This window comes from Catharus ustulatus, chromosome 8 (genome assembly GCF_009819885.2).
Source record: "Catharus ustulatus isolate bCatUst1 chromosome 8, bCatUst1.pri.v2, whole genome shotgun sequence".
Lineage (NCBI taxonomy): Eukaryota > Metazoa > Chordata > Aves > Passeriformes > Turdidae > Catharus > Catharus ustulatus.
The window spans coordinates 18,002,431-18,018,198 of NC_046228.1; the positions used below are offsets into that span (position 1 = coordinate 18,002,431).

The 15,768-nt window shown below is 40.6% G+C and overlaps 1 protein-coding gene across 1 annotated transcript in view; it reads right to left on the bottom strand.

Annotated features, from left to right (window-relative positions):
- Positions 1-15,768, bottom strand: part of WDFY4 (WDFY family member 4) — a 128,156-nt gene that overhangs the window by 82,678 nt on the left and 29,710 nt on the right. The window contains exons 13-20 of the mRNA XM_033066622.1: positions 13,024-13,117; positions 8,309-8,523; positions 7,349-7,449; positions 6,326-6,533; positions 5,981-6,057; positions 5,078-5,296; positions 3,887-4,071; positions 749-980 (exon numbers count right to left, since the gene is read on the bottom strand). Of these exons, the coding sequence (XP_032922513.1) occupies positions 749-980; positions 3,887-4,071; positions 5,078-5,296; positions 5,981-6,057; positions 6,326-6,533; positions 7,349-7,449; positions 8,309-8,523; positions 13,024-13,117 (1,331 nt within the window). The remainder of the gene's footprint in view (positions 1-748; positions 981-3,886; positions 4,072-5,077; positions 5,297-5,980; positions 6,058-6,325; positions 6,534-7,348; positions 7,450-8,308; positions 8,524-13,023; positions 13,118-15,768) is intronic.

A 15,768-nucleotide genomic window follows, 5' to 3' on the forward strand; every position in this document is an offset into this window, starting at 1 on the left:
ACACCATTTCTCTCTTAACAATCCCTTCCCACACTTGACTTGCAGATTTTTGTGTGTAGATTGACAGCATTCTGTCTGAAGAAGTACACTCAGCCAGTCTTTCTACATTGTTTTAGGCTGGCGCATCACCAAGAGAGATTATTTTGCTCTTTTCAAATGAGAAATGATAATTTCATTCCAAGCTCTAGCAGAGGCAAATGCACTACTTGTTGAACAAACAGTAATCAATAACTGAAATGTTTTGTCTCTCTGTTTTCTGTCTGTTTAATAATTGAAGCTAACAACATAGTTCAGTTAAAAAGCCTCTTCATTAATGGAATGTAACTTTCTCCCCTACCCCTCTCTCCCCTGCGCTCTCTCCGATTTTGCAGGCATTTGCAGTTAAACTCCAGACTTCTCTTTCTGCCTTCTTGTTCCCTGTTAGCACTGTTAATGCAGAATGTCTCGGTTAAAGCTTCTGCTTTAACATTTGTCCAACAGAAATCACAATCTTGCAGCTCAGGACATGTTACCCTCTTTACTCTTCATCTCTCTCTGCTGCTTGATTCCTACCCTTCTTTCCAATCCACAGTATGTTACAAGATGCTCATGTATCTTACTACAATCTTGTACAACATTCAGCAATGCAGTTTTCCAGACTTTTAGAGTGATCTCCTGGACACAGCTGGAACACTAACAGAAGGTTATAAGTATGAAAAAACACTGCCTTGACAAATAAATAGTGGCAGATATGAGAACTGTCACAAACCTTGAAGTTGTACGGCTTGGAAATTGCTACAATACTGAGGGCCAAGCTTAATGATAACTTCTATGGTTTCCACAGAAATGGCTTCTTCAAACAAGTGTGTAGGACCAAGGCGCCAGGTCAAGGAGGACTTGTGTTTCCAAATTCGAGGAGTAGCTATGTACCCATAGACATCAATAAAGGAAGAGGGCTCCATGGAAGTACAGCAACCTGGTAAAGGCTGCAGATACTGCATCTGCAACAGAGAAGGAATTCACTGAGGGGATCCAATACACCCAGGGTGCCCTGGGCTCTTGTCCCTGTAAGGCACTGCCTGCCACCTCTTTGCTCATGGCAGTCTCAGTCAGCTGTGCAACACTATTATTCTGGGCCTGGCTGAGCCAGAGATCATTTTCCCACATCAGCCCTCAGTGCTGTGCTTTGCACTGGGAGCTACAGAGGGGCTGAGAACTCATCAGAGTTTTGGCTGTTACTGAGCAGAGCTGGCAGCACCAGCGCTGGCTGTCCATCATTCCCCCAGCAAGGGGTTGGGGGTGGCAAGAGGCTGGGAGGGCACACAACTAAGCCAGCTGACCCAAGACATATTCCATACCATATGATGCCAATTCAGATATAAAAGCTAAGGAAAGGAGGAGGAAGAAAAGGAATTCATTATCTACAGTGCTAGGCTCCTGTAGAAACTGCTCCATGTGCTGAAGCCCTGCTTCCCAGGAAGTGGCTCAACAGCACTCACTGATGGGAAGTAGAGAATAAACCTATTTTTTTTTTCTCTTTGCCTTTGCACATGAAAACTCACTTCTGCATTAATTAACTGCCTTATCTCAATTTACAAGTCATTTTCCATCTTATTTTCACTCCTTTGTCCAGCTAGGGAGTGATACAACTTCATGGTGGGCACCTGGCATCCAGCCAAGGTCAACCCACCACAACAATTATCAACTACTGTTCAGAAACTGGAATTTGAGAAGTACTGTAAATAGAAGAATTTGGAATGTTTAAGCCTATTTTTTGTTCCAAACACTGAAAATGACTTTCACGTATCGAAAAGAAAAACTCTATCTTGACTCCAGACATACTTTTCCTTTCCTAACTTCATAACCGTGACATTAAACACAGAAAGACAAGTTACAGTTCACACTTTCTACTGGCATAAATGGAGAATAAACAGTTTTTGAAGAGTGCAGATTGTCCAATTGCATCAGTAAGCTTCAGTGGAGCTAACACTGTTTAGGAAACAGGGCCATTAATTTTTGGTAGCAAAATAATGTTTTGGCCTCCTAAAGTCTATTACTTTATTTAACTGTAAAGAGACCCATCAGGAAGTACTTAGAATATGGTAGAGAAAAACTATATTGTACTTTGAGGCTTAGCCCTGTCTTTAACAATTTGCTGTTAGGATGGGTAACTCCAAGCAGTCTCTGACTGCTGAGATTTAGAAAACAGGGCTGGTCAATATTAAGAGTGGTTGACACTTGAGCAAATAAACATTAGACCTGATGCAACACAGTAACGCACCCCACTCCAGCTCCACCAATTAAAAACATCAATTTCTAACTTCTCACACAGTCTTTTCTTTACTGTACATATCAAGATGAAGGCTTGCATTAAGTCAGGGAACTCAACACTAGGATGATCTTTTGTTTACTAAAGGATTATTTTATTTGTATGAGCTGTTTCACTGAGTGGTAAACACACTTGCTGTGAATTCTTCCATCAATTGCAATGTTTAGGTCTGGTTTTATTGATGACTTTCAGTCTCATTTGAAGGAAGTCAAATTAAATTAAATTTTCATTCTTGAAATGGATATAGGTCCCAAAAGGCATTTATAAGACAGATCATTTTTCTCAAGTATGGGAAAGAGAATATTTGGAATTAAACAGGTTGTATTTACAGGAGAAGAATAAAATACACAAATGAGCTTTGCACATTCTGAGATTGAATTGAAATATGGGAACAAAAAGCAAGAGATGAAGGTTACAAGTTTCAATTAATAAAAGGATTCTACTCAAAAACCAAAAATCCACCACACCAACCAGAGATATAATGGACAGGACAGGCTGCTTTTTCTACACTGTATTCAGAATCCAAAAATCAGATTTCTGAAATAGTAGGAGACTAACTGCAAAACCAGGAGCATGATGATATTAATAATAGAAACCAGGGGCTATTCTCATTTATCTTGTAGATTATGAACCCTTCAGGTGCATTTGGATTATTTTGCCTGATATTTCATGCAACCTGAGAACTGACTGCTGTGTGACAAAAATCACAAGAAATTGCATATTAGGGGAAATACCATTATACCAATATTAGCAATGAACTCATGAATTGATATAATCTCATACACTGAACAACCAACCCAGAGGAACACCTATCTGTTCCTGGGTGCTCAGTGTGCTAGTGAGGAAAAAGACCACTGAATGATTGTTCAAAGGGTGTAAGAGAAAGAGGACAGCTTGAAACATGACCAAATGAGATGCTTGAGGAAATTCCTCCCACTTTTGGATTCTTGCAAAGAGCTGGCCAGTCACATCAGCTTATTTCTCTGTGACCTTTGCACTTTTCCAGAGCTTTCTTCAAAAGAAAGAGTGGAGATTCACTGGGTAACTCATCACTTTTGCAGGGTTTTAGCCTAAATCCAAGGCATCCTTGATTTAGGGCTCTCTGGTCCCACCTTGATGTGAAGTATTTTTGCAGCTGGCAACTTCTGCAGATCTTGGGCTTAAACTGATAGATCCTCTGAACCACTAGTAAAGTCAGAAAACTTTGACCTAAGGGTATGACTGGATTTTAGCAACATAACTCTGAGCTATCTGCAACCTAGGTAGCCCTGAATCTAGAGGAGCATCACCACACAAATTCCCCTGATTATTTACATGCTGAACAGAGAGGGGAGAACTAGTTCAAAGCATCAGTATAAGCTGAGAACATACTTCTGAAAAGCAGCACAAGTACACGCTGTTTTGCATGGGTTTCTGACCACTCACACCCAGCACAGTGGCAGGCGTTACATGCGTTAATCACCATGCTTGGAGTTTCTCAGATTAATACTGAGAAGTCATGGTAGGTGCATTGGGAGGTGAAAATGAAAAGCAATGCAAGGCAAAATCAGGCACAAGATCTGTGCAGAGAGCCTTTACCTTTGCAGAGCCAAGCATCTGACCATTGACATAAGCTGACACAACGCAGTTCTTCTTTCCTTCCTTAGCCACAGTCACTGCGAGATGATGCCACTGGCCAGCCACCACAAGTTTACCACAGCCAAACTGGACTTGCCTTGGAAGTGGGGAGGGATTCAGCACCTCACCCTCAGGTTCCATAATATCTGTAACAGCAAAAACAGGGATAAGACAACAGCAAGTTATTAATCTTCACCTGCCTCTGGAACACAAATTTCAAATGTGACAGAAAGAACATGACACCCTGTGGGTGCAGTATGATTTGATGCTATTATGTCTGATGTCTTCAAGACACTGCCCAAGGCCTGTTATCAGGACCTATAACTTGCACAGCCCTCAAGATCCCTCCAGCACCCTGTGTCACCCTCCCAAACAACACCTGCTATCTGCCTGGACACTGTAAAACTACCCTGAATTAGGACAAACCTAACATATTCTATTGAATATAGAGGAGAACACCTCAGTGTATTTACAGAGTTAGCTGACACAGAGAAAAAAATCCTAGCAAATCCATGAGATTATAAAAGTCTCAATATTAATTTGTAGCTTTTATGAAAAAAGGCAAGCTGGAATTTTCATCATCTAAAGCAATCACAGCACTCACACAATGTCAGCTGTGCATGAAAAAGTCCCAGCTACTATTCCCGTTCAACTTCCAACCTCCTCTGGAATATTCAGTCACATTTACATTTGAAGTACCTACTCTACTCAATAAGGAAAAGGGGATAAATATCAACAGGGAACAGACAATATTAACAGACTGGCAAAATAGAAAACATTCCGAAAGCAAGGAAAGGAAATGAGTTGTTTCATTAGGAAGCTAGATCACTCCCAAAATCCTCAGTCCTGCTCTCCAAATCTGATTAGTGTGCCACAGAACAGACTGGTTCAACCCCAGTCTCCACAATTGCACACAACAGTATAAGTGACACTCAAAAATTTTCCATTGAATATTTCAGTAATTCACAATGCCTACAGCAAGCTTAAAAATGAAACACGGGCAACAATTACAATCACAACTGGATTCAAGAAGAAAAGCGAGGAGAAATCCCATAAATATCCTGGGTACTTCAAAGAAGAGGAAATTTATTAATGAAAAATTCCAGGTAACAAGAGGAGACAGCACTGCAGCTCGACTGCAAAGAGCCTTACCAAGTGGCTGGAATTCCACCTCTTCTGTAGAAATGACCAAAGAATGGTCCTGTGGGAAGAAGCTTACAGAAAAGCAAACAAATTCCTGCTCTGTCCTTGACATGTGCCTCACGACCGTAAGGAAGCGGAGCGGGTGGCCGTTGTGCCCCAAACCAAATTTGCTAACCAGGAACCAGCAGGAGAGTGTCAGGCCACTGGAGGGAGGGAACATTCTGCTCCCTGTGGACAGAACAAAAAAGCATTAAGTTTCTTTCCTTGTGCAGCCCTTAGCAAGCTGCTTTCTGTTTCATTCCTCCATAGCATGGAAGAACCAACATTAGATTATGGGGTTTAATTTCTATTCTGTTGGATTTCGTTGCCTGTATTGAATATCACAGGGATTGCACATACGAATCTGTGCACATCATCAATTATCTAAACCTGACTGATGAGAAATGACCAGTAGATCTCCATGGTATGGAGCAGATGAATTAGCAATCTCTGAGCCAGAAACAAGTTCTCAAATTTCACAAAAATTCAGGAAGCAATAGGTACAGCCATTTCCCAGTCCACCCAATAGAGGATTCTGTTGTATAGGAGAATTCCATCAAGTGACAGCTCCTATTCCTTCCATATGAGATTACCCTAAAATCTAGTGGCTGTTATTTGCTAAGACTGTTTTCTTAGAAGCCTGCTTTACATTTGTATTGCCAATATTAATCTATCACACTACAAAGTTGCACCCAATTCCCCACTTTGCTGAGAAGTACAAGTTACACAGTTCAGAGCTGGTCTGGGACACAGAAACAGAAATGTTTTGAAATGCACAGCTTATGTGCTGCCCTTTCTTACACTGTTGAATGCTTTCACTGGGGCTGGGAAGTCAGTGCTCCCAGCAAGCTGTAGGTGAGGCAAAGTGCTTACCCATGCCAGTCCCTCCCGAGACAGATTGGTCTGCACTGGATCCCATGACAGTGGCCAAGGTAGGGACGTATAAACATCTACACAAAAGGAAGAAAGAACCTGTCACCAGAAACAAAATCATCCCTGAGGATCACCAGTGACTTCTGGTATTATGAAATCATGGCAGCAAGGCAGAGAGTAGGCTGTCAGCAGTAAGACAGTAATGAAATATGTTGGGAACATTGCTGCATGGAAGGCAGTCATAGGGTACATAGATCAAGATGCAGAGAGAAGTGAAGTTACTGTGTTCAGAGTAAGAGCTTGGAGACTCCAAAGCAGCTAAAATAAAAGCAACAGCAGCAATACCCATAGCCTTCCATGGACATGTCAAACTCCACAAACGATGGAGCTAAAGCAGTGCTGTGCAGCTGGAAGTTCCGAGGTGATGTCATGGAGATGAGGCTCATAGCAGTCTGGAGTGCCAGTGCAGATCCCTTAGACAGCCAAGGGGAGGTCCTGACAGCCACAATGGTCTGAGGATCAGATTTACTGTGCACCACATGCTCTTCTGAACCTGAAACATGAACGCAGTGCCTAACCAGATCAATGTCTGCAAGTCTTTTCCCAGTCACAGGTATTGCCCATATTCTATACATCCCTGCTCAGAACAGCACTTCATACTCTCGAGATAACACATCAGCAGCAGCCTACAGAAATCCTACAGCAGGACAAAAAATATTGTACTGAAGGCATTTCAAAATGGGAGGCTGTCAGGAGAGTCATAGCCATATTTTCCTCCCACATATCTTCAGGCAGCTCCAGAACTCACCCTACTAAAAAATGTCCCAAACCCATGGGTTCCATTTTTCTTACACAAAGACCATTCATTCAACTCTGCTGTGACAGAATTGTCACAAGCAACATGTGAGAGCACATTTGAAGAATGACTACAAGGAATATATGACCCAAGTACAGACCCCACTGTATCAGATGTCTCAGGCATGAGACTTGTTTAAGCACCAAATACTGCAGCCCCTCATCTATGAAATACATTAGAGCAGAAAAACTACTCAGGTGGAAGATAGTTTGCATAAGAAAGGCAGATTACTAGGATATCCTAGGGACTACAAAAAGCAGTTCCCTTTATTCCCATTCTTATTTTATTTCTACCTATAAATCACAGGAAAAAATATACTGCAAACAAAGGAGACACTCCCCTTGGTTTGTAGAATATAAGTAGTTTTATAAACCATGTTCATGTCTGATCCAGCAAAATCATCTTCACAGTGACTGTCTTGAAGCTACCTACTCAAGAGCAGTTTCCTGTCATTTCAGATACACCTTTAACTCAGCACTGTATCAGCAACAGGCTGCTCATTGTGTGCTTACCTGCATTAGCTGAATCACTCCCCTGACGTGGAAGGACCTTGGTCTCGTTTGCACTGGGCCTAGAAGGTAGCAGTGGAGAACCTCCCAACCACAGAAATTGCCTAACATGAAAAAAAAAGTGCCATTTCAAAAAAGGAAAACAAGACACTTTTGGAGTCATAGCAACTATGCAAATAGAACTTAAAGTTCTGGAGAACAATTTTTTTAATTGAACACCAAATTTTAAAGATATCCCGAATAGAACAGAAGAAATGTTTCCCATTGTAGCAGTACAAATATTTTTCTTGCTTTACACTTCTTTTCAAGGTTTTCCTGTTGAAAAAAAAATCAAAGATTTCTCTTCTTCATCAATACTTTTGAACAGCCCTATTTTTTCAGAAAAAAAAAAATCTATGGGTTGGGGTTTTTTATTGAGCTGTTTTTCAGAAATCCTATTCCGTATTTGAGTGAAATACAGTCTTCCACTGAATATTTAAATTCATCTGCACTCTGGTACCTGTTAGGTACAGTAGTGTCGAGCCCTTGTTAGCATTAATGAGGAACGTGCAACCTCAAACTGGAAACAGAGACTGAGGAAGAAGACTGCACTTTTAATTTTTGCATCTGTCATTGACGTGGATCTGAAACATGAGGAAGTTATTTTTACTCTGCAGAAAACAGCTTCTCCATATAAATACCAGGAGAGAATAACCCTGGTTGTTTTGCAATGACTAAATTAGTTCATTCATAAATGACTTTACAACCCCTGCAGAGATGATGCAGCAGAACTCATACCATGTTCAGGAGTCATTTAAGCATATATCCTGCAATCAATGAGAAAAGAGGATTAACTGGGACTTCAAAGAAAAGACTGAGTCTTGCTGAATTAGAACACTATGTGAAGCATCTAATTATTTCATAAACTTTGCAAAAAAATGGCAGCACTAAAGCAAATTGCTTCCATTAGGTACAATCTTCTACCTTAACACATGGGGCTCAACAGCCTGCGATGCGAGCTTCTCAAAGAGCCTGGTGAGGGGCAGGTGCAGGGGGTGCCTGTCACTGCAGAAAGCATCCTGGCAGGAGGTTATGACGGTGCTCAGCAGCCCAGACTCACACATCACCTGGCGACTCTTCTCTGACTTCACCAGGGACTGGATATGATCAACCACAGCACACTGGATTTCCTGGGAAAGCTGAAATGGACACAGAAATAAAGTCAGAGGGCTGGAACTAAACTGGATAGGGCAACTGATTTATTCTACTTTAATTTATTTTTCAGTTGTCAAATCCCTGAGTGTAAACATCTGGTCCAGAAAAGAAGCCCCTAAGGCAAGAGGCTCAGGCAGAACTGCATGGCTGTTCTATCAAGCTCTGCACTAAAACACTGTGCATATATTCATCCCAGCAGCTGCCTGGCCATCCACAGCTCAGCTTTCCTGCCTTGACTCTATGGCAGTGAGGGAAGAAAACAATCAGCTGTCATCCAAAAACAAGGGACCATCACCAAGGGCAGGTCATTAGGCATAAAGCTCCAAGACCAACACAGGAACTCAGAATATATTTTACATTAAACCTGTGGAGAGCCATATTGACATAAGCTACTCTTCATTCTAAAAGCACTGTTCTTAAACAAAACTGTATCAAGCAATGTCTTGAAACAATTTTAAACACTTCTCTCTATGTTTTGCTGAATTGAAGCTTTGCTTTATTATTGCTTCTTAATGATCTTAAAGTCTCTCAATTATCATAAATTATCTTTAGAGCAATTTGTTCCCAATTAGAAATGCATTGTACCCCATTGACCTAACTAGATTTCATGTAAAAGTAACTGGATCATATATTTAAACATGAATCTTAAAGATAAATTATTTCTAAGAGCTTTCAAGCTTTCTCACACCCTCTTCTAGGAAATAGGTATGCAAACTCTTCAAGAAAAGGACAACAATGGTGACAGACACACAAATGAAGGCAATGGGATCTGGTTTTATAACATGAATGAGAAGCAACTGATTCAGAATAATCTTATTAAGTGTAAGGAGGAATTGAGCTCTTTTGCATTCTCCCAGACAAAGCCAGTACAGGACAATTTCAAAGCCAGCAAGCAATTTGCTTTCAAAGTGTCCCCAGCTGCAACACTTAGAAAACAATACATCCATAGTAACATACATGCTGTTTTTGCAAACACACATTTGTCACATCTGAAGGGTGAGTTCTTTGGATAACATTTTCTTCTCTCTGAAGGACAATTCATTGCCAGGACATATGTTTCACTGTGCATTACATTGCACATAGAAAGCATCCACCAGTCTAAACTACACTATTACAGTGTTTCAAAGTCTCACTTACAATTTTTTTAATATTTTAATTAACATTTTACTCCATTTCTGACTACATGCAGGAAAGTATGTGTCAATATCACTAAACAGAGAACAACACAGGTCTTGCCTAAGTGAAGCAACTGGTTTATTCCAAAATAAATCCAATAAAAGCACAATGGTGTACAAAAAAGATTGATTGTTTTCATTAGTCTAGCAGCTCTGTCAATACCAATATTGCCTTGTTTGGAATAAAATGAGCTGTTTTCATGGATCTTTGTTCCAGTAAAATGAGATTTTGGTGGAAATATTAAAGGTGGCCAGGAAACTATGCTGTGTATTTTTGTATGAAGGGATTGATTTCTTAACACATATTACTTGCACTGTGAATCAGGATATTGAAGGTGCAATTAGAATGAGGCTGAGCTCTGCCTCAGATTAGAGTTTTAAGAGCAAATGTCACCTAGCAATTTGCCCAATCTGCTGAAGTAGTTCCCAGATTCTTTCTCCTAAGAGCCCACAGTTTCAAAACTTGGTAGCTGAATTTAATTCACTGTTATTCATCTTAAAGATTATTATGCTATATTCAAGATAAGCAGAAATGATGAACTTTTGCCACTTTGCATTCACTTCAGAAGGATGAAATTCCCTTAGACTGAATATATAATATAGCAATAATTATGTGTGCAGAAATACTTTAAAATTTTCACTTTTTTTAACATTTACAGGGCTAAGGGTCTTTTTAAAAGGTGCAAAATCCTTATTGATGGACAATGTTTTACTTTTACAACAGTAACCATGACAGCAGCTCATCATACAAGAGATATGGACGAAAACAAAGAGGAAGAAATCCAGCTGAGGAAGCAAGAGTATTATTTAGTAAAAGTATAAATAATTTACATGATGACTTGCATGAGGATTACTTTTTGTCTGTATTCAGAGAAAACCTGCCAGGATGATAAGAAAGAATTGAATCATGCTTTTATTCTTTTCTCAAAAGTTCTTTCCTTTCCCTTACTCACCCTTGTCAGATGTAGACAACCTCTGTATCTGACATTGCAAATAGGAAAGATTTGTCATGTCACTCTGGAATCTTAACATTTCAGTCTAGGATGAGATGTGTCTGAGTGAAACTTCTTTCTTTTTAAGGTAGAAAATATGCTGTGAGTATCCTGGGCCACAGATCTAAAGTGGATGCAAGCCTGTCTCAATTTGCTAAGTGTTTGAAACATGTGCAATGCTGTCTTTCATCACCAAACAGGCAACATATTAATAACAGGAAAGCCTTGTATGTGGTCAAACAACAAGGAGTCTGATGGAAACTGGCTTAGTTCCAGTCATAGGCATGAGCATGAGCAGTGTCCTCTAAATACAGCTCACTGACTCAAAGACTGTTTACTGACTCAAAATATTAAAGTTCTAAGAAAGATTCTGTACTCGTGACATTCAAATGATTTTTTTATCATGCCTGGCAATGGCAGGAATATGCACCCACAAATCTCTTCTCCTCAGCTTTTAACTGTCATTCCAGATAGTATAAGAAATGGTTGAAGTGCAAAATCACCTGTTTTACTGTCTGCTTACTGGGTTTTCTACTCTGACAGGCTCAACATTGCTGCAGCCCATCATTTCTAGGGTCTGACAAAGGCCACTGAGAAGTTGCAAAATTGTCAGGAAATTGAATTATTTCTGAAGCCCAGAATCAAAAGTACATTAATTTTATTGAGTTCCATTAATGTTTCTGTAAAAGCAGTGCTTTCTCATTGCCAGTTCTGTGAAAGCAAAGGAATTGCACATGACCTGAACAGATCTGAAGATTTTTCCAGATTAATCCTGGACACTCGGACCTAAAATATCTATCACAGCACTAATACAAGCAGAAAGAGATGAATTATTGTCTCTTCTTCTCCACATTTGCTCCTACAAAATGTGTTTTTTTGATTCAGTCTCAAATTCAGAGCAGGAAGCCCCTTAAGACTTTTATGAAAGTCTGCAGTACATCTACAAATCCATCATTTCATCTCATCTAGCTGCAAATACTGTGGCACTAGAAAAAAAGATTGTACTCTGTTTGGGACAGAATATATCTACCTAAAGAGTAATTCAATTATTTTCCTCCTACCAAGTAGCTCCCCTTCACTAGCCACTGAAGTTAAACATTCTGCATCAGATCTTGCCTGACTCCTGTGATCCAAGTAGAATCTCCTGGCACAAGGGCTCATGCAGTGATAAATGTTATGATTAAAGGTATTAAAGTCCAACCTTTTATGTCTCTACCTGGCAGCATCAGTGAGCTTCCTAAGCTCTGAAATATTCTATTCATTCTCTGTCTCATTCAATGATTTTTGAATAGAAATAGCCAGGAAAATTCTATTTTTCCTTTATTCTTTTGTGTGGGTTATTTTATGAGAAGTCTTCAAGATATTTGTTAACTCCTAGCTAGAGTTTGACTCAGCACCTTGCATAATAGTGGTCCATTTTTACCTGAGGCAATCATATTCACAACAGCAATACTAAAGCACAACCAGTAAAAATTTCTTATTGACTAAGAAAAAAGGAGTGAGAGAAAAAAGAAAATACGAACATACTTAAATACATAACTGAAATTGCTGGAATTTGTGCTCTGGTCCTTCATACTTTTAAGAACACTGCCATCTACTGAGGATCTGAGAGGCTCTCCCTCTTACAGAGCTCAAGTCCTAGAGCCAATTCCAATTTCGTGATGACACTCTCATCCAATTAACCATTCCACTTGTTTCTCAGAAATTAATTACTGTAATTAACAAAATTTCACTAGCTGATGTCTTGTTTCCGATACAGAGTTGGAATGTGACAGCAATTACTTGTCCCTTTCAAAGCTCTGGATGAACAACCTGGTTTTATTTCAGTCCCTCCGTGTGTACTTTGACTGCATTCAAGTATTTTAGACCAAACGGCCAATACAATATAGGCAGTATCTTCATTCACAGTGGGTGTGTATATATATGGAAGGTTTGATAAAGAAATTCTAAGCTGCATTAAAAGTTTATGGGCCATTAGGTCTGAAGAGTCAGACTTCTGGTTGCTAGGCCTGTTGGCAATACTTTAAACAGTTTTCAGGGCACTTCTGCATTCTGCCTTTGCAATCAGTATTCTGGGACCAAAATCCATGTACTGCATCAGCCAGGTACAGAAATACTTCAGCAAACTGACAGCCAAAAGTCTTTGTTGTTCTTACATCTGTTGACTCAGTGAAATTTGTGCTGTTCCTCCTGACAGTGTTTTAGGTAAATTTTAGTACTGCCACATTTGCAAAGACTAAGCAATTCCTGGAAATGAAGCTGTACTAGAGAAGTAGAAGACATTGTTTAGATGGCATTTTGATATGTTCAGACTCACCTGAGCATGTCCTTCTTTGTACAGCTTTGGCAACAACCTCACCATGACACAGACAGCACCTGGATGTACAATGGTGCAGTCTCTCATTTCCCACCTGCAGTAAAAAGACACATCATTATTATTATTAACAACAGCAAAGAGGTTCTAACAATGTTCCAGCAGAGCACAGCATTAAATCCTCCTTGTAGCAACCAGGCTCAGCATTGGAAACTAAGCAAATAGTACAAATGTCCCAGAACAGCTGAATGCCTCCTTAGAGCGACAAAGACAGGATATCAGCTGCTCATGAGCTGACATTTCAAGGACCTGCACATTCAAAGATGTGTAGAAGCCTCTTTAAACAAATTTTGCCTTTAAAGGTATTTGCAGAGCAGAGAACAGACAACCAGAGGAATCACTGATGCATCAGTCCACAAGCAGTGTTATCCTTTTATTTTCTAGGAGTTTATGACTTGGGTTATACAGTAACTTTAGTTCTTTAAAACATAATGGAAACAAGCAAAGGTGAGACAGTCTTGATGAAATCTGTATGCCACCCTCCCTTCCAACACCAATTTGCCTAAACTAATAAACTAAAAGTTGAATATCTGCTTTCTCACCAGTTTTCATTTTCACTACTTATGACATTCTTATGTTCAGGCACAGGAAGGAACTGAGGAATCAGAGACATCACAGACAAGATCTGCTAATACCATGATGCAGGCTTGAGGTCAAATACATCTAAAGATGAACCCACAGCATAGCAAAAACTCAAGTTTAGGCACTACAGGCTCATCCTGTTCAGAGTATAATCAGCATTTCTGGGGGCACCTCTGAACTGGAGTTGTGACGTGTACACTGTCAGAAACATCTGTCCCAAGCAGATCTCACAAGAAAAGCAAAGGCAACATCTAATGGCTGTAATTAGACTGACAAAGCCCAATATGCTTTATAGACTGCATAAAATACAAGGTACAAGAGTAAACATTAAAAAAAAAAATTTACGAGGGATGTAAAGGAGGGTAAAGAGGCTGCAATTAAGCATGTTTGTTAGCCACTCCCAAAAAGGCTCATCTAATACAGCAGAACAGGGAGTAATGTGTAGCACACTGCCACACAGTGACAAATGATTTTTACTGCACCCTCAAGTTAATTTCAAATTAATTGCTCATTTGCAATATTTTCTGTGCAATAAATCAAAATTTGGTCTGGTATAAAGAGTTGCAGCAGTGGTTTCAGTGTGAATACATACACCTGTACTTGGCATGAACGTGGGTAAGTTTTAAATGTCAAAGGAAAAAGTACACTGAAAAATGCTCTCTTCCCATCTCCCTGAGAATAACCACACCATTTTAAAAGAGAAAAAGCCAAGCTCACTAAAATCAATAGGGTGGAAATCAAGGTTGGAAACCTGCCTGGCTGGAAACAAACTTGGCAGGTGAACATGAGCCAGAGCGTGCCCAGGTGGCCAACAAGGCAATGGCACCCGGGCTGCATCAACAAGAGTGTGGCCAGCAGGAGCAGAGGAGTGATTCATCTCCTGTCCTTGGCACTGATGAGGCCACACCTGGAGTGCTGTGCCCAGTTCTCAGCCTCTCACTATAAGGACATTGGGGTGCTGGAGTGTGTGAAGAGAAAGGCAGCAAGGCTCATGAAGGGTTTTTAAGAATATTATGTAAGCCTTATTTCCAGCCTTCTCTGTGGTTTTCTCTGAGGTCCTCATTTTATGGCCTTAGTACAGAAGCTGTGCTCCTGTTCCTGCTCCTCACCTCTGCAAATACCCCACATCCCACACTCCTGCCCCAGGGCTATCCAATCAGCCCTGGGATTCCACCCCATCCATCACTCCAGTATCCTGCTGGGAATTGAAAATCTGCTCTGCACTGGCACCACTTAAACGTAAGACAAATAAGAGGTTTTGGGGACAAAATGAGATGTAACAAAGAACCTGAAGAGCCATTAGCACAGCGAGCTGTCTGTGCTAACAGCAGCAGCCATGCTGCTTGGGTGGGCACAAAGAAGGGCTTCCCTCCCAAAGATCAGCCCCAGCTAACACAGCTTACAGCCAGCTATGTCTAATCACCAGGAACAAAAGGAAAACCTGAGACCCCATCTGCACAAAAGGTGTTTCAAACATTGCTGCAGGAGCAAGAACACAGAGGGCTGGGTTTGAGATGGGAAGGACAGGGTCCATTCCTCTGTGTCCCAGAAGCTTTTGGCATGCTTTACCACAGGACAGTGGAAAGGACTAGAATATTATCCAGCATTAAAATGTTAACTTTCCTGTGCATTAGTCACAGGCAGGATCACCTCCTTTCCCTGCCTCCTTGGGAATATTAAATATATGTGGCAAGATGGGGCATCACAGGCCACCTACACTGGCTGCATTCAAGTTCCTCCTTTCAAGCTGCATAGCTGCTGCCTGAAACCTTTTCAGGGGGAAGTGGGAGTGTGGAGTACAGCTAAGAGGAAGCTGCTTTAGGGGAATAACAGGCTTGCAGAAACGATGGGATTTCTTATTCTTATTTTCATAAAATTTACTGGTGGAAAAGGATACAGGCTATACAGCTTGAAGATTGTCAGCTTTCCAGTCCATGTTCCCCTTTTGTGTTTGCATACACTTGTCATGGACAGTCTCCAACCACCCCTAGCTAATCTGGCTTCCTTTTGTGCCTTCACGTCCCAGAACCAAGACAAACAATCTCAAATCAGACACTGGGAACTGAAAAGGTCCCAGTTTACAGTGCTATTACACAAGTGCTATTC